The sequence below is a fragment of the Carcharodon carcharias genome, chromosome X (genome assembly GCF_017639515.1).
Source record: "Carcharodon carcharias isolate sCarCar2 chromosome X, sCarCar2.pri, whole genome shotgun sequence".
Classification (NCBI taxonomy): Eukaryota; Metazoa; Chordata; class Chondrichthyes; order Lamniformes; family Lamnidae; genus Carcharodon; species Carcharodon carcharias.
The window spans coordinates 25,333,561-25,351,383 of record NC_054507.1 but is presented as its reverse complement, the minus strand read 5'-3'; the positions used below and the strand labels follow the sequence as shown (position 1 = coordinate 25,351,383).

The following is a 17,823-nucleotide window of genomic DNA, read 5'->3' as shown; positions in this document are numbered from 1 at the left end:
TTGCCAATTCTGCAGTATAGTTTATGCAAGGGCACTATATGCCAGAGATATTGTATTAGTCAATGGCACAGTGAGCCAAGCATTATGTGATAGGGCCGCCTAAAGTGGAGATAAAAGATCCACCTTAGGAAACGCACATGAAAAAAGCCACCACAAAAAAGGTTTTTGGAAAAAAATCCAAATCCAGTGATGAATAACATCTTGTTTAATGCAGAAATTGAATGAGGTGGACTCAGACAGCAAGGTGGACTCATACAAGTGCTATCCTCCAGAGGCACTGATTAATAAACAAAGACATCAATTGCCTGAAGGCGTCGACCCGACTAGAAAGGAGGTTAGTCCTGCTCTTCCATTGCACTTGTCATTTTGAGCTGCTGGTATAATAGCTGATAACAGAGATGTGGGGATGGAAACTATGTGCAGTAAGAGACTGAAGGATCTTTTACATGGGAGGAGAGCAGTGACAGCTCATGGGGCTCTGCTTCAGTTACTGCACTGCACAGTATAAACAACCCAATGGTTAAAGAACTGGTAGCGTCTTAGATGCGCATAAATCTGATACAATGGATCTGTCTTCACCTCTTAGCACTGCATTGGTTGGTGCATTTCCTAACTGAACCATAAGGGTTGGGAGATTTAGGATAGAAGGTTTAGGGGTTGAGGATGAAATTCTCAAATTCTTTCATTGGGTCTTGACTGAGGAGGTGGTGTTGGAAGAGGAGAGTTACTCCCTGTTCCATCAAATTGGCCACTAAGAGGCATGTGAGAGTGGCCCAGTGTTGGTGCTCCCTCTGATTGTTGCCTCTCTATCAAGGAGGTAGTGATTCACTCGTATTTAGTGCCTCTGTCCCAGATCAAGGCTGAAACATAACAGCAAACAAACATAGGAAAATGTCAAACAAAGAAAAATCCACCTGGTCCATCCAGCCTGGCACATACAGAAGCTGTGCATCCACCCAGAGCCACATGATCTCCTGGGACAGGTGAAAGAAGCAGATAAAAACCCAGGCCAATTGGGAGAAAGAGTCTGTAAAACTCCTCTCCGACCCTTAGGCAATCAAAAAGAGTCCAGGAGATCATACTGACCCCGATTTTAAAATGGCAGGATACTTAGTTCTTGTACTAAGTGTCTCCTGCCCAGCCAAAATTAGGTTGATCTTTCTAAAATATTTGTAGCAAAAGAGGGTCTACCACATGGACCAGCATACTGGGGCCTACTATTCTGCGGTGTTGATGCTGTAACCCCCTATGCTACATGTTTCTTACAGTTAATATTCTGTGCATGTTACACAAAGGGAATGATTGAATTCTTTGAGGAGGTGACAAGAAGGGTTGATGAAGGTAGTGCAGTGGATGTTGTGTACATGAATTTTAGTAAGGCATTTGACAAGGTCCCACATGGCAGATTGGTCAGGAAAGTAAAAGCCCGTGGGATTCAGGGTAATGTGGCAAACTGGATAAAAGGTTGGCTTTGTAACAGGAAACAAAGGGTAATGGTCGATGGATGCCCTTGCGAATGGAAAGTTGTCTCAACTGGTGTTCCACAGGGCTCGGTGTTGGGACCCTTGCTGTTTGTGTTATATATTAACGATTTGGACGTGAACATGGGGGGATCAATTGGGAAATTTGCAGATGACACAAAGATTGGCCGAGTAGTGGATAGTGTAGAGGATAGCCATAATCTCCAAAATGATATAGATGGGTTGGTGGAGTGGGCAGTAAAGTGGCAGATGGATTTTAACATAGAGAAGTGAGGTCATACATTTAGGGAGGTCAAATAGTTACAGGGATTACAACATAAATGGGAATATACTAAGAGGGGTTGATGAAGTGAGAGATCTTGGTGTACAAGTACACAGGTCCCTGAAGGCAGCAGTTCAAGTAGACAAGGTTGTAAAGAAGGCATATGGAATGCTCTCCTTCATTGGCAGAGGTATAGAATATAAAAGTAAGGATATAATGTTGGAATTGTATAAAACACTGGTGAGGCCACAACTGGAGTATTGTGTGCAGTTCTGGTCACCACAATACGGGAAGGACAAAATAGCTCTGGAGACAGTGCAGAGGAGGTTTACAAGAATGTTGCCAGGGTTAGAAAAGTGTAGCTACGAGGAGAGATTGGAAAGGTTGGGGTTATTTTCCTTGGAACAAAGAAGGCTGAGAGGTGACTTGATTGAGGTGTACAAAATTATGAGGGGAATAGATAGAGTGGACAGGATAAAATTGTTTCCCTTGATGGAGAATTCTGGAAGCAGAGGACATAGATTCAAGATAAGTGGCAGAAGGTGTAGGGGGGACATGAGGAAGAACTTTTTACGCAGAGGGTAGTGGGTGTCTGGAATTTGCTGCCCAAGTTGGTGGTAGAGGCAGAAACTTTGAACTCTTTTTAAAAAATACCTGGATCTGCACCTAAAGTGCTGTAAGCTGCAGGGCTATGGGCCGGGTGCAGGAAGGTAGGATTAGAAAGGGCACCTGGATGTCTTCGAGCTGACATGGACAAGATGGGCCGAATGGCCTCCTGTGCTGTAACTTTTCTATGGTTCTATGGAATGATCCACTTGATGTTTGTCCTCACCTGTTACTGACACCTGTGCATCTTCCAGTGCTGTAGAGGGGTGACCACTGGTTGTTGGGAATCAGGAATGGGAACACTGGCCCAGAGGTGCTGAGGCCAGTAGTAGCATCCCAACTGTCACCTTGGCTGAGATCAGCCAATTCATAATATCAAATAACTCATACTACGTTTGGATATACAGAAAGGAAGGGATTGTCCTGCAGGATTCACACGGTGCTGATGTGGGGGTTGGTGGGGGCTGTGGATAGCAAATTTAATCACAGAGGGGAAAGGGTGGAGGAGATCATCAATGATGAAGTCAAATTCAGGTCATGAAGGAACCCAAAAAGATTCGAGTCCTTAAGTCTGTTCCTACATGCTACAGCAGTACCACAACACTAAAGCTGAGGAGGTTCTAGGAGCGTGAAGAGGATTAAAACTGAACCTGTAAACTTCCTTCACAGAACTCCCTGACAGACCAGGATTTCGAAATGGTTTTCGGCCTGTCGAGGGAGATGTTCACTGCACTTCCCAGCTGGAAACAGATAAACTTGAAGAAATCGAAAGGAATGTTCTAAAAGGTGATGGGAGAACTGGATAATGCTTGTGCCACTTCTGCCAATAGAGATTCTGCCTTCTGCATCACTTACACTTTTGCACTGAGCCTTCCTGTTGCTATAGTTTAGGGAATGCCTTCAAACCACCTCATCCTTCAGCAAAGTAAAACACAAACACCATCTATTGTGCAAAAGGTTGAACAGAAACCCAGTCAGCCAATTGCTGACAATTATTAAAAAGGACAAACATTATTCATGTCCACTCAGTTACTTATGACTTAAAATTAACTGACCCATCGTATCACAAAATCTACAATGGTCATATGGGTGGAACATAGAGCATAGAAACAAGATTAAGCCATTCAGCCCATTGGCTTGTTCTACATCTGTTAGTCACAAAAAGAAACACACTTTCTGCCCAAGTTATCTTTTTGATCAATTGGCCACACTTCCCCAACTTTCTCTTCATATCCCACAAATCCTTTCTTTTTCAGAAGCACATAAGAAATCATGGAGTAATAAAAGGATCTTCAGCCCATCAGCATCACTTATTCCACAGACCATACATCATGCCATGGACTCTATGTCATGCATTTAATCTGTGTGGTAATTGAACAAAATTCCCAAATATTTATCCAGATCCACAATTTAACCTGACTTCCTGCTAGCAAGCTGTGGTTTGACTCCTCTGATGCCCCATTCGATGAGTCTTTGTCACTTAGAAGTCACCAAAACAAATGCCAGGGAGCACCCCATAGGGAAGGAGAGATGGGAAAACAAAGTGGCATTTCCCTTTCTGTCCCCACCCTTACAGCCAATGTTATGTATCTCTTAGTGACTGTGGCAGTGACTATACCTACGTAGCAGATCTTCAGCCTGTCTTCTTGGCTTCAGATGATATATGGCACAAGAAGAGGGGAGAAGGGGGAGCAACAAGATAACAAATTTCATAATCTCTAAGGACTCAAGGCATACTCTATGTATAGTCTGTACCATTAATCACAGGCTATTTTAAGTTCCAGCAGTATAATTTGGGGTCCCTCTGAGATTCACAGGAGGCACAGAGGAGCCAGAGGATCTTAGAAACCCAAGGGATGGAGGTGGGTCAGGCAGTATGCAGCTGAAGTCTATGTAAGTCTAGCGTGATACCTCGTTCAGAATGTTTAAGCTCTGTATGATGCAATTGAGGTGACCGAGGTGTTTGGGGTTGCTGAATCACAGCTCCTTGCCATCTCCATGCCTAGTTATCTCTTCATACTGTCTGCTTCAACCCTCTTTTCTGGTAACAGCTTCCAGGAAGTTTATCGTTACTCTTTGAGTGAAGACATTCATACCTAATTTTCCATCTTACAAGGTTTCAGCCCTGCCTCAGTGGGTAGCACTCTTGCCTCTGAGTCAGAAGGTTGCGAGTTTGAGTCTCACTCTAAAGATTTGAGCCCTGTAATCCAGGTTGACATGCCAGTGCAATGCTCATGGAGTGTCAGAGGTGTCTTTTTTCAGATGAGATGTTAAACCTCTAAGGTGGATGTAAAAGATCTCATTGCACTATTTGAGGAACAGCAGGGGAGTTCTCCCTGGCGTCTTGGCCAGTATTTATCCCTCAACCAACATAACTAAAACAGATAATCTGATCATTATCTCATTGCTGCTTGTGGAAGCTTGCTGTGCGCAAATTGGCTGCTGCGTTTCCTACAACACTTCAAAAGTACTTCATTGGCTGCACTACATAAATGCAAGTTTTTCCTTATATCGCCCTGATTTTAGCTTATGTCCCTTATTGTTTGACCTTTTTGCTGTTTGTCAGAATGTAATTATATCTTTAGAAAAGTCTAACAGCAGCAATTAATTGAAAAAAGCACCAGTTTGGACCTATTCAATCACAGGATCTTATGAGGAGACAAGGAGAGCAACAGATGGAACACAAACCTGGAGTAGCAAGCAACAACAGTTACCGTGGCAGTCAGCCTGCTCACAGATGGCCGATCAGCCTTAAGTCAGAGTCCGCAAATAGCTTGCACGCAATCTGCAGATAGCTCGCAGACAATCCACAGCCAAGTGCACACGTAGACAGCAGCCAGCTTGTAGACAGTCTGCAGTTACCTAGTAACTTTACAGCCAGCTGGTGAAACCACAATGAGCCTGCAGACAGGCAACCACCACCACAGAGCTCAGACGCCCAGGTTATGGAGGGCAGGAACTGTGGGAGTGGGAGTAATGGCAGAACAGGACCAAGCAGTAGGAGCAGTGGTGGAAGCCTCGCACTCTTGTTCCTTGAGACTTTCACTGAGAAGCTGATTCTATCACACTCCTCCCAATTCTAGGGCCAAATTCAAAATTTAACAGCCTGCTGTTATTTTTTTTCCAAGTGTGTTACTGCCCCAGAGTCTGGTGGGGGAGGAATTTGGAAGCACAGCTTGGGCCATAATTATATCAATCCTATTCAAAATCTTGTAAACTTCATTAAATCACCTTTCCAGAGAAAATAAGCCATTCTTCCTCAACCTTCCCGCAATTACTTTAATTTCTGATACTGGGAAGCAGTACAAACTGTTCAGAGGAAAATCCCTGTAACCAGGGACACAAACGTGAGGTTTCTTCAACTCAGCTCGGTTTTTTTTTTGTTGACAGTGTTTCGCTGTTGCTTCAGACCCACTCACCTGACGCCTCCTGTGTCCCTCATTCTTTGGAGGAAGTCAGCAGCCAGCTGCAGTGCATTAAACATACTATCCCACTTCAGTTAATCTCGTACAGGATTCTTGGCCTTTTGCAATTTTATTTGAAATGTGTTTTCTGCATCGGTAAAACAGATTGTACAAGGGTGTACTCGATAACAGAGGACTTTATAGTGCTTTGTATAGTAATGTTCTTGAACTGCACATAATACTTCAGCCAGATTCTGGTCAACACCTTATGCAACAACAGCAGAACCTCTTAAGATTTGTACTCTATTCCTTGGCCTGTGTAACCCAATTGTGCTTAATTTTACTTTGAATAGAATGGATGAGTTTGGTGGGTTAAGGTTAAAAAAGGTGCGCAAACTGTGCTGTGATTTTTGAAAAAATATTCTCTTGCAAACTTCCTGCTCTAAGTATATAATTTCATGCTAAAGTAACTAGGAATCAACCAGGCGCTAATTCAGTAATGCAGTGACTGGGAACAGGATTTCAGAAACGTTTTCCACTGAGGCTGCACTCAAATCGTCACAAATAAAAGTTGTTTCAAAGCCATTGATTGTCTGTGTTCACTTCACTGCAACCTGTCTTAAGTTGAACTTAATGGTTAGGATTTTTAACAGAGTTGTCGACATTACACAAATCCAAGCTGGGAGATTTTTGGCCACTGGTTATCAACTTGGCACTAAGCATAAGCACAATTAAAAGCATGAACAGGGCAAGAACAAGGTGTTCACAGTTGCGTCTCTGTTTCTCTCTCTCTGCAGGCGGTGCATGCCACCGCAGCATGGGAATTTTCCCTAGTCTGTCCAATATTCATTTCCCAACCAAGCCTGCCTGGTCATTTATCTTATTGCTGTTTTTGGGAGCTTACTGTGCGCAAATTGGCTGCCATGTTTCCTACATTACAACACTGACTACACTTCACAAGTACTCCATTGGCTGTAAAGGGCTCTGGGACATTCTGAAGTCATGGAAGACGATATATAAATGCAAGTCTTTCTTTGTAGTGCTTTTCTGTTCCGTGGTATCCCCTCAGGCAAATGTGTGAGAATCTGAAGGTACATGTGCAGATTTCAGAGGTGGGCAGATAGGGTGGTAGTTCAAATGATGATACTGGAAATTACTTAGTGGAATGTATCATATGATCATTTTCCACAGTTGTATCGAATTCCTCTAGGGAAGGGTTCTATTCATGATCTGTGTCTTTAATTAATATTGGGTGTGAAATACAAGTGAGCTCAGTCTCTCTGTGCTAAGTAGGGATAGTCATTAATTTGACTATAAATAACTGTTGGGTGAGGATAGAATTGGAAGGGGTTGTGCTACTTTAAGTGCTTGAATGACCTGCTGAGCCTTGCTGTTAGACATAACACATGGGTAAAATGTCTGTTGGGCAAGTAGGTACGAGAGTTTGGCCACTCATATGCACCCGTAACCCAATGTCTTCAGGAGGAAGTTGGGACGTAGGGTGACTAGTTGAGTGAGCCAGGATTTGTCAGTACCTTACATGACTTCTTCTGATCCAGTTCTATACAGCACAAGTTATTATACCTGAATATGTTGCTGTCACTGTCATGGTAAAGTACTGATAAACAGAATGGTTTATGACTGTGCTTCAGGTGTTTCTTTGACAAGCCCACTAAATAATTCATCTTTTTACGCAGTGACTTTGACCAATTATTACAGCAGCAATATAAATCTGAAGTGCACATCTGTTATCAGACTTTATTTGGCTGTTAATTGTTTTCAGAGAAGTTTGGTTCGTGATTGTTGTGATTGGGTCTAATTTTCAGGTAACAAACTATGTGCTTGTAACATATGTTTGAAACAGCTTCATGATCCATATCCTGGTACTGTACTCGAAGGCTAATGTATAGTAAATGTAAATATTTGCATTCTGCTCAACTGGAACAGACAAATGCAGGGAACTACACTTTGTATTTACCAATTAAAAAATCAAACATTGTGCTGTGTGGATTTGAATAATACAATTATTATTACTACCAGGACATCCCAGGTTCTGCTGTGGTTCAGTGGGTAGTGCTCTCATCTCTGAGTCAAAAGGTCATGGGTTCATGTCCTACTCCATGAGAATTGAGCTCATAATCTAGGCTGAGACTGCTAATGCAGTACTGAGGAAGTGCTGCATTATCAAAGATGCCATCTTTTGGATGAGATGTCAAACTGAGGCCCCATCTCTCTATGTTGAAGAAGAGCAGGGGAGTTATCCACAGTGTCCTGGCCAATATTTATCCCTCAACCAACATCACTAAAACAGATGATCTAGTCATTATCACATTGCTGTTTGTGGGATTGGCTACAATACTATTTACAATAGTGACTGAACTTCCAAAGTACTTAATTAGCTATGAAGTGCTTTGGGATGTCCTTAAAGCCGCTGAATAAATCAAAGCCCTTTCTATGCCTGCTTTGCAATGAAGAATGGCCACTTTCATGAAGTACGTACACTATGGTAAAACCTGTGAAACTGTACCCCAGTCAGAAACAACTGATTTAATAGAGTGACAACCAAGAAGAGAAAAGAAAGGCACTGTAATTTAACTTATGAAATTGTTGGAGATCATTATTTTATTCTGATATCAGTAAAGAGGTTTCCACAATGAAAAACTCTGTACATTTTTTTGGGATGCACTGCAACGTTCCAATTATACTTTCTCTGCCACCTCAGTTACCTCTCCACACTCATACCGTACAAAGTCCAACAACGACACTCCGTTTGTATACAGGAACTGCCCCACAGTCGTGCTAGAGTCCAGCAGGAAAGGCTGTGCCAGCATCTTGGTCTCTGTGTCATCACCAGGCGGGTCTTCCATTGAGCCCACAGACAGTGGCATCATTCCCACAATGTGCTGTCCTAACCTGCGGCCCAGCTCAGAGAGGTTTATTTTTGAATTCTGTTCCAGGGGCCTATAGATCACTAATGCGCCATATTTTCCAAATGTCATCTTTGCAAGGGTTGGGTTGTCTACTGGCAGCATTCCATGAACATATGTGCCAATATACCAATCGGATGGCACAGCCACCCAGGCAGCTCTTCTTATAATCATTTTCTCACCAAGGTTACCTTTAAAATATTTAAAAAAGGGAAGATCAAAGTTTGTTTATAAAAAGCAGGGTTCTTATTTGTGAATAAAGACATTGCATGTAAACCATGTTCTCGGAATTGGGAAGGAAGCACTTACTAAAACCAGCTTTGGAAGGTAATGAGAAATGTTGGTGGTGTGTTACAGATCACTCGGAGTGAGAGTTTCTGTGGCAACAGGCACTTTTACATGCATGTTGTAGTCTGGAGCTATGGATAGTGACGGTATAGAGGCTGCAACTTACTTTCTATCACGTGGCTGACCAGGATTCTCTCGTGCTCTTGCTGCCTGCCATGGTGTGTGTTGGAAGGATTTACAGGTGATACTCATTTAACAGCATCACAAATGCACCTACCTTGCCCATCAAGTCCTGGGGTGGGACACGAACGCGAAGCTTCTGACTCAGGCAGGGATACTACTCACTGTGCCACAAGACCTCCATAATGAGTTAGATAATGGCTTTTGAATGTAATAATTTGAGGTGAATGGAGAGGCAGTGGCATAGCAGTATTGTCACTCACTAGTATTCCAGAGACCTAGGATAATGCTCTGGGGTCCCAGGTTCAAATCAGATGGTGAAATTTGAATTCAATAAAAATCTGGAATTAAAAAGTCTCGATGGTCATGAAACCATTGCCGATTGTTGTAAAAACCCATCTGGTTCACTAATGTCCTTTAGGGAAGAAAATCTGCCACCCTTACTTGGTCTGGCCTACATGTGACTCCAGACCCACAGCCATGTGGTTGACTTTTACATGCCCTCTGAACAAGGGCAATTAGGGATGGGCAATAAATGCTGGCCTAGCCAGCGATGCCCACATCCCATGAATGAATTTTAAAAAATAAAGGCTGAGGAATGGTTACTTTGACATTTCTTATACCTGTGTCAGCAGCAAGCACCGCCATGTGTAAAAGCTAGACATGCTTCCTTTTGCCTCTAACCTCACTCTCTTGATATCAGAACCTCTAACATCCCTCTCCGTTTTACAAATGTTTTGATAGTTACAGCTTTGAACTTTCCCCCCTTCCTTCTCATAGGCTTCAAATCCCCATCCTACACACTGGTCCTCCTCCTTGCACGCTCAGTGCTGATATAAACATTCATTGCAGTTTCCTACTCCAAATCATTTTCTCTCAGAATCTCAAAACTGTGCAAGTTTTTAACTTCCCTTACATTTTCTACAACAGTGATGACACTTCAAAAATACTTCATTGGCTGTAGAGTGCTTTGGGACATCCAAAAGGCATGATATAAATGCAAGTCTTTCTTTCTTTCTCCCTCAGTCCTTTTTTCCCCTCCAATAATCTGGACTAAACCGCTGGAATGATCACAATTATATCAAAAATGTTTATTGGAGAATCTGTGTCACCCCAAAGAAAAGGAGAGTAAAACAGCTCATCCATCTCAGATTATACTGGCGATCTTACCAATAGCCAGGGCAAGCTGGTCAGCAAGAGGACAGCTGTCTAAACTGGTTTTCAATTGTGTTATTTCTTCAGTTGTAAAGGAATTCTGCAAAGTAATTGGGAAACGTTAATATACACGAGATTATAAAGCTGCCATTTATTGATCAGAATCACTTTCTCAACCCATCCTCTGGGCAAAGAATTTCATTCAGAGGCTACTAGACATAATCTGGAGGGATTTTTTTTTTTGAGACCAGCCCAGGATGATTTGAGCCACCATTTCCTCTCCTTCTCTCCTGAGTTGTCAGTGATGGACTTTCACTTAGTGCCTTGTAGGCATGAAACCAACCATTTGTGGCACAGTGCATTGGTATTTTGACACATTCTGCCAGAGGGAAACATTGAACAATCTGAAAGTGCTGCGTAAATACAAGATTAAGGAAGGCTGATGGAGAGGGTGGAAGGAGAAGTGGCTGAACCCTGACAGTATAGCAGATATTAGATATGTGGCTTTTGGGAAACTCATGGAGAGAAAGCCTCTCACCAATCTCTAGGATAGTGTGTCTCTGGTGGCACAGTGCCACAGGATGGTACGAGGCAGGGCAGGCAAATATTTGCTCCAGCAATGCTCCCCTGATCTGAACCATGTTATTGTGGGAAATCACTAACTGAAGGACAACAGGTCCTTAATAATGGGACATGGAAAACGGAAGAACAATCCCTGTTGATGCTCTTATGGTGAATTTTATAACTCCTGGTAATTGCTGTGGCAAGCTCTGCAATCCAATATCTGAACCAGCAAACCAAGGCACTTTGATGGTTAAGCAGCCAGTCTGACTCTCAGATGGAACAAGAGATTGAGCAGTCAATGGAGGATGGGATTCTTCCGATTTATCTTTATACAACCGTACAAGACAATGCCCTAGTGGATAGTGTGGTCCTGGCTGGGTCAGCAATGAGAAGTTTTCCCAGTGCTCCATGCAGTTAAACTAAGAAGGTTTAGCTGTTTAAAACTCCAGCGGTATCCCAGACACACTTGTAGGGGAAGGGTCCTTAAACCTTGGATCTGTCAACCTCTAGTCAGTAGGATGTGCTCCTACTGGGAGAGTGCTCATATCAAGCAAAAAGAAACCCAGCAGATATAGACTTCTCAGTAGCTTAGTTTAGAGAGTCAAACAATGGTGATGAGCAGCTGCTGGCAAAGAAAAGATTCGAGTTTCCTTTTTTAATAGAGATCATAGACAAACCTTGGTGTAATCGATGGCATTTGCATGTTTGGAGTGACCGTGTGCCATTGTGGCAATGGCTGCCTGCTGCACCAACTGCTGAAACTTGACATTCCTGGCAACAAAATCCGTTTCACAATTCACCTGATGTGGGAACAAAACATTTTTTTCAAAAAAGACCGTTTTATTCACACAAGTATATAGGATCACATAGCATAGAAGGAGGCTATTTGGCCCATCATGCTGTGCTGGCTCTATTCCCCACCCTGCTCTTTCCCTGTTGCCCTGAAATGTTTGCCTTTTCAAGTATATATCCAATTTACTTTTGAAAGTTACTATTGAACCTGCTTCCACTGCCACATCATCATAACTCTCTGCCATAAGAATTTTTTTTTAAATCTCCCCCTCTGCTTCTTTGCCAGTTATCTTAGATCTGTGTCCCTCTGGTTACTGACCCGTCTGCCTCCCATATTACCATGTTCATATGAAATTCCTCTTCTCACTAGCTGAATAGAGACTAGCTTGCTAACAGGTTCAAGTGTTCATTCCAATAGCATACGAGCCATATGAATGCAGGTTCCATAGTAACTTTCAGAAGGGAATTGGATATGTACTTGAAAAGGACAGATTTGTAGGACTATGAGGAAAGAGTAGGGATGGGATGACGGTGGGTGGAGGAGTACTTAGCTCTTTCAAAGAACTGGCACAGGTAGAATGGGCCAAATAGCCTCCCTCTGTGCTGTAAAATGTCATGATTCAACAAATTTATGTCATTTCAGTCCAAATGTTCATCTTTACCTCCACCAGGACAGCTGAGCTTCCATCTTGCAGCAGTCCAATGAGGCCCTCCTTTGTTTTTCGACCTTGCAGTTTAGAAGCTTTACTCCATCCTTCCTTGTGGGCCTGTTCGTGCAGCCAAGCTTCAGCCTTTGAAAAGAAACCACAATGGTTACCTTATAGTCAGCCACAAATCCTTTCATTCCTGGGAACAAGAGCGTGCACAACTTCCCTCATTAACCCTTTAGAGTCTGCATCCCTTCAAGGCAACTCCGCCCCAAACATCCCAAAGCTATTTTATTCGTTTACATTTCAAACTCAGGAAAAATGATTTCGCTGCTGTACAATCTGCCTTGTTTTGAGTTAGGGTATTGTGGTCTACATTATCCAGTCTCTTTAAAATCCTAACAACTGTTATCAAGACAGGTGGGGAAAAGGCAAAATCACTCCCAGAACCAATTAATCTAAAGTAATTAAGTGATAGATATTTCCCAATTTAGTAAAATGAGCCTTGTTTAGATCACTAGCATTCTTTTGCTACAACAAATACACACGATTGAATACATAGATAGATAAAACATAATAGGTCCCTTAATGAAACCCGGGATTTCAAATCTTCAGCCTACACTCATATGGTTTATTGCTAAGTTCTGGAATTCCCTCCCTCAACCTCTCCGTCTGTCTCTCCTCTTTTAGGACACTCCTTAAAACCTATCTCTTTGACCAAGGTTTTGGTCACCTCTCCAAATATTTCTTTATGTGGCTGTGTCAAAATTTATTTGATAACACTCCTGTGATGTTTTACTATGTTGAAGCACTATATAAATACAAGTTGTTGTTGCTAAAACTGTATGCTCCTTCACAGCAGGTGAACTGCTCTGTGATATAACACTGGCGCACTGGATATAAATTAAACTTAAGACTCAACTAATGGCCTCATTGGTGGACTAATCAATGAAAAGCAGTGGTTACAATAAATGTATCAGTGGACTTGAAATTTGTTTTAATACATTTAGCCTTTGAATAATTTAAATGATGATTTCATTACTTATCAGAATTTTCAAAGTTTGCTTTTAGAGTGTTACCTGCGACTCAGTGGGCGAATGCAGGTAGTGTGATATGATCTACAGACCAAGGAGGTCCCAGTTTAATTTCTGGTCTGCATTTGGTTAGCTGCTGTCAACCAGGGCAACTGTCAGCTGCCTCAACATCCCAGGATTAGCAAGGGGGTGACAAAAAGAATTAGCCTGGATTCCCTGCTCCTGTTCACTATCCAATAGACTTGTGATGCTCCCATAGTTGAACAGCCAGCTGAAACATACAATCAAGCTTTATATATGAAGTGAGGCATCAAAGGGCTGTCAGTACCAATGGTATTATAACCCAGCTTTCAAGATGGGGGTGGAAGGAAAACATATGACATCGGGGTGTCCCCCAGCAGCTTCAATGTTATAATTTCCACCTACCTGTTGAAGGTCACTGCTAAACTGTTCTAAGGCCTTCTTACAATTTGTAAATGAGTATCCCGTCTCTTTCCGGAGTTTCAGGAGGAGCTCTTTATCAACTGCCATCAGTCTAATCCCAGGACAGTGCAGAAACTGGGTTGGTTGCGCAAAAATGATCTAACAAAAGCAAACGGAAATCTCAGGGAACTCTGTAACATGATCAAAGTTTCGGGCTTTTGTTGCACAGTTTATATCTACACATTAGTACCACGGCGTTACTCACCAAGGTTTTATCAATGGCCACAATCCCATCTCACTTGCTTGAGATGCACTCTCAGGGTTGCAGCAACTCAATACACTGTAGTGAAGGGGCACAGTTCTGTGTTTACTATTCCCCACATAGCAAGCCTCTCAGTTCAGTCGTCACTGTGGGCAGTTATCATGTGAGGCCAGGCACTTCCCAACAAGAAATAACTTGCAAAGTCAATAATCATTGTGTTCAAAACAGTGGCATTTCACTTGTATGGGAGCTGGAAGGCTCCTCGTGCTCAGTGGCTTGCCCTTGCCTTATTATGCAAGAGCAGGAAAAGGAGGGAAAAGCAGAGTCTGAGCTCAGTCAAAATCCCCCAGTCAAACAGGCTGAGAATCGGGAAACAACAGATCAGTATGGGAGTAAAGCTGTAAATTAGCTGAGTTTCAGGCAATACACACATTTCCTTGCTGACATTCAGATCTGCTCAACCTTTCCTCATACAGTTTGCTATATTGTTGGAATCACTGTGCAACTCAGCACAGGTATAAAGCTCTACTTGAAACCACAAATGCATTATGCACCCTTCCCCAAACTGAGCAACCCAAATTTGTCTTTCCAATTTCTTATTATAATGGTAGATTAGAAAGTCAAAGACAAAAATATATTTTTATGCAAGGTGCTTATCAGTTTGCTAGGAAAACCACAAGTTTTCTGCACCTCCAGCTCACTGTCACATATTTTTATAGATAGTAATGAATGCAGTTAGGGGCAGGGGAAAACTTGGCTTTTCAAGTGTATTCACAGTCCATCCAAATTTTATATAGGTTAAAAACTTAAGCTTAGCGCAGGCACGAGGCAAATTAGATGTAGATTCAGGCTAAAGTAGCTTTAGATTGTCACAACCCCTTATTTTATTTAAAAGTGATACAAAATGTAACAATTAACAGATTTGTTTTAAAAAGCTGTAAAGATTAAAATTAGAAAATGCTGGAAATTCAGAAGATAAAAGATCTGCTATGTAAGAGAAAACACAGATTAACACTTTAAAACAGACCCCTGATCAGTTCTGGTCTGGTCTTTTCCTTTGCAGAAGCTTAAGGGCCCTGCTTTTTAGATGGAATCATGCAGCAGAGGAGGCTATTTGGCTCATCACATCCATGGCAGCTCTTTGAAAGAACAATGAGTCCCCACTACAAAAATAAAAATACCTGGAAAAACTCAGCAGGTCTGACAGCATCTGCGGAGAGGAACATAGCTAACGTTTCAAATCCGTATGACTCTTCAACAGAATGTGTTACTCTCCACAGATGCTGCCAGACCTGCTGAGTTTTTCCAGGTATTTTTATTTTTGTTTTGGATTTTCAGCATCCGCAGTTTTTTGCTTTTATTATAATGAGTCCCCACTCCCTCACTCTTTCTCATTATAGCCTTGCAAATTTCTCCTTTATATATCCAATTCAATTTTCAAAGTTAATATTGAACCTGCTCCACCACCCATTTCTGGCAGAGCATTCCAGGTCTCAAATTGCTGCATAAGACATCTTTTTTTTTGCCAATTATCTTAAATCTGTGCCCTCTGGTTACTGACTTTTACCATTTTCTGATTTTGTTTCTGAATAACAAGGTAGGTGTATATTTAAACAATTCAAATGACTTTTCAGTGGTTTCAGAAGCACTATATTCAGAGTATAGTCACCAAAAGTAACCCTTTCCCTCCCTCCCAATCAAACACCAGGCTTGAAGCTCAACCTAATTTGCCAGCGGAGGGGGGGGGGGGGCTCACGCCGAAATCTCACCAATGGGACCGCAAATACTCGTAGACCGCATCTTTTGATTGGCTAGCCTCCCTGTCAATCACCCACTCCCAACAAGTTAGGTTGTTACACACAACCTGCGGCCTTCCGAAGATTTTCTATCGGTATTTCAAAAGCCGAATGGCAGATCAGGGAACCGGGTGAGGGAGGTTTTGTTTTACCCTGGAAATGTCGGCCCGAGCGCTCCGTAGAGCAGAGAGGGCGGCTATGGCGCTGTGCATCCTGAGCGGGTCAACGCCGCGGACAAGCTGTGATCGTGCCAGGCAACGGAGCGCCAACAAGAACAGAACTCCTGCGGCGCCTGTTCAGGGGAAACCGCCAAGAGAAGGCTCCTTGCAGGTTGCTCTGCAGCCCAAAGTTTCTGATGGCTCCCACTGGTGGCTGGAGTAGAAGAAAATAAAATTTATTCTTTTTCCCTCTCTGTCGGATTCTTCAAGGGATATTTTAGAAAAACAAGTGCTTGGTGGCAACACTCTTGCCCCTAACTCAGGGTTGGATTGCAATCCAAGCAGAGATTTGAGCACAGTGTAGGCTGACACTTCCAGTTGTAAATGAGGTGCTAAATGAAGGTCCCCATCTGTCTTTGTGAACTTAAAAAAAGACCTGCTAGCACTGTTTGTCTTGGCCAACATTCCTCACTCAACCAACACCACCAAAAACAGAGATAAAAACAAAAATCTGCGGATGCTGGAAATCCAGAACAAAAACAGAATTACCTGGAAAAACTCAGCAGGTCTGGCAGCATCAGCAGAGAAGAAAAGAGTTGACATTTCGAGTCCTCGTGACCCTTAGATTATCTAATTATGTACCCCATTGCTGTGCATAACTACAGTGTGCTTATAAGCAGCTTTGAGTGGAGGAAAGAAAATTGTAGGCAGCAAAATAATCTGTAATGTACGATAATATTGTAAAAGATGAACACTGAGCAAGTTGTGGTTCAGTGGTTAGTGCTCTTGCTTGCTACTTATAAGGTTCTAGATTCAATTCCCATTCAATTCCAACAATGCTGATGCTCTAGTGCACTGATGAGGTACCCCACCCTTGCAATCTGCCTGCTTGGGTGGATATAAATGTTTGTGTTTATTTGTGCTGCAATACTAGGGGGAGCACTTCCTACAGATGAATTACAGTGATAGGAGTTAGTGCTGCATGCTCCACCCTAAAAGTATGCCTGTAAATGAAAATCAGGATAGTGTGAGAGGGGAAAATATCAATGAGAAAGTAGCAGCAGTGCCAGCAGCCATAATTGGTTCCCTAGGTACTAAATCCAGATGCCTTCCAATGAAAGTGTCAGCTATAACATTTCATAATGGAACAAACTATATCTGCCAAAGAACTCTGCCCAATCTACCTTGTCAAAATTTCTTGCTCAGTTCATTAAGTACAACTTGTTACCTTCTGAAATAAAATATTAAATAAAAACTCATCATCCAATGTGGGGCTCGAGACCATGATTTTGGGTTAAGAGTCCCATCAGCTATTAACTGAGCTAATTAGGCTGTGCAGGAACTTGGTCCACAAAGCCTTGACAACTCCACAACCCACTTCCCAAAACTTTTCAAACTTTTGCCCTCCATCAGTCTGAGCAAGAAATCTCTGTACAAGGTAGTTTCAGCAGTTCTTTGTGGTCTTCAAAGTTTTCAAAGCAACTTTTAAAAATTCCACTGATGTTCCTACCATCCGCATCAGGAACTCTTGTACGTGCACTAGTGACCACAATGCAGGCCGAGCGCACATGCGCAACCATTCCTGAGGCCTTTCCAGTTGGTGGCAGGAGTTACAGTGTATGAGATCCCACAACACAATTTCGAAGAAGAACTGGGGAATTCTCCTGGTGTCCTATCCAATATTTAACCCTCAATCAACATCACAAAAACAGATGATCTGGTCATCATCACATTGCTGTTTGCATATCGGCTACTACAATTCTAACAATGCAACAGTGACTACATTTCAAAAGCACTTCGTAAAGTGCTTTAAGATGTCTGGTGCTCATGAAAAGTGCTTTATG

At 42.4% G+C, this 17,823-nt stretch overlaps 2 protein-coding genes across 4 annotated transcripts in view; one reads left to right on the top strand and one right to left on the bottom strand.

The window, feature by feature from the left end:
* The window catches only part of avil (advillin), a 44,146-nt gene extending 39,504 nt beyond the window's left edge, over positions 1 to 4,642 (top strand). The window contains exons 19-20 of the mRNA XM_041180297.1: positions 215 to 334; positions 3,019 to 4,642. Of these exons, the coding sequence (XP_041036231.1) occupies positions 215 to 334; positions 3,019 to 3,132 (234 nt within the window). The 3' untranslated portion in view covers positions 3,133 to 4,642. The remainder of the gene's footprint in view (positions 1 to 214; positions 335 to 3,018) is intronic.
* A 3,715-nt stretch (positions 4,643 to 8,357) lies between these two features.
* On the bottom strand, positions 8,358 to 16,129 carry tsfm (Ts translation elongation factor, mitochondrial). 3 transcript variants are annotated; one of them, XM_041180145.1, is made up of 7 exons: positions 15,974 to 16,112; positions 14,029 to 14,171; positions 13,767 to 13,922; positions 12,322 to 12,450; positions 11,545 to 11,667; positions 10,319 to 10,403; positions 8,358 to 8,871 (listed from the first exon to the last, which is right to left on the bottom strand). In XM_041180145.1, the coding sequence occupies exons 3-7, from the start codon at positions 13,869 to 13,871 to the stop codon at positions 8,453 to 8,455; spliced, it is 861 nt and encodes a 286-aa protein (XP_041036079.1). In that variant the 5' UTR covers positions 13,872 to 13,922; positions 14,029 to 14,171; positions 15,974 to 16,112; the 3' UTR covers positions 8,358 to 8,452. The 3 variants fall into 3 exon arrangements, with proteins under 3 accessions (XP_041036079.1, XP_041036078.1, XP_041036077.1); XM_041180144.1 differs by having other exon boundaries at positions 14,029 to 14,103; positions 15,974 to 16,099; XM_041180143.1 differs by lacking the exon at positions 14,029 to 14,171 and having other exon boundaries at positions 15,974 to 16,129.
* Positions 16,130 to 17,823: the final 1,694 nt, after the last annotated feature.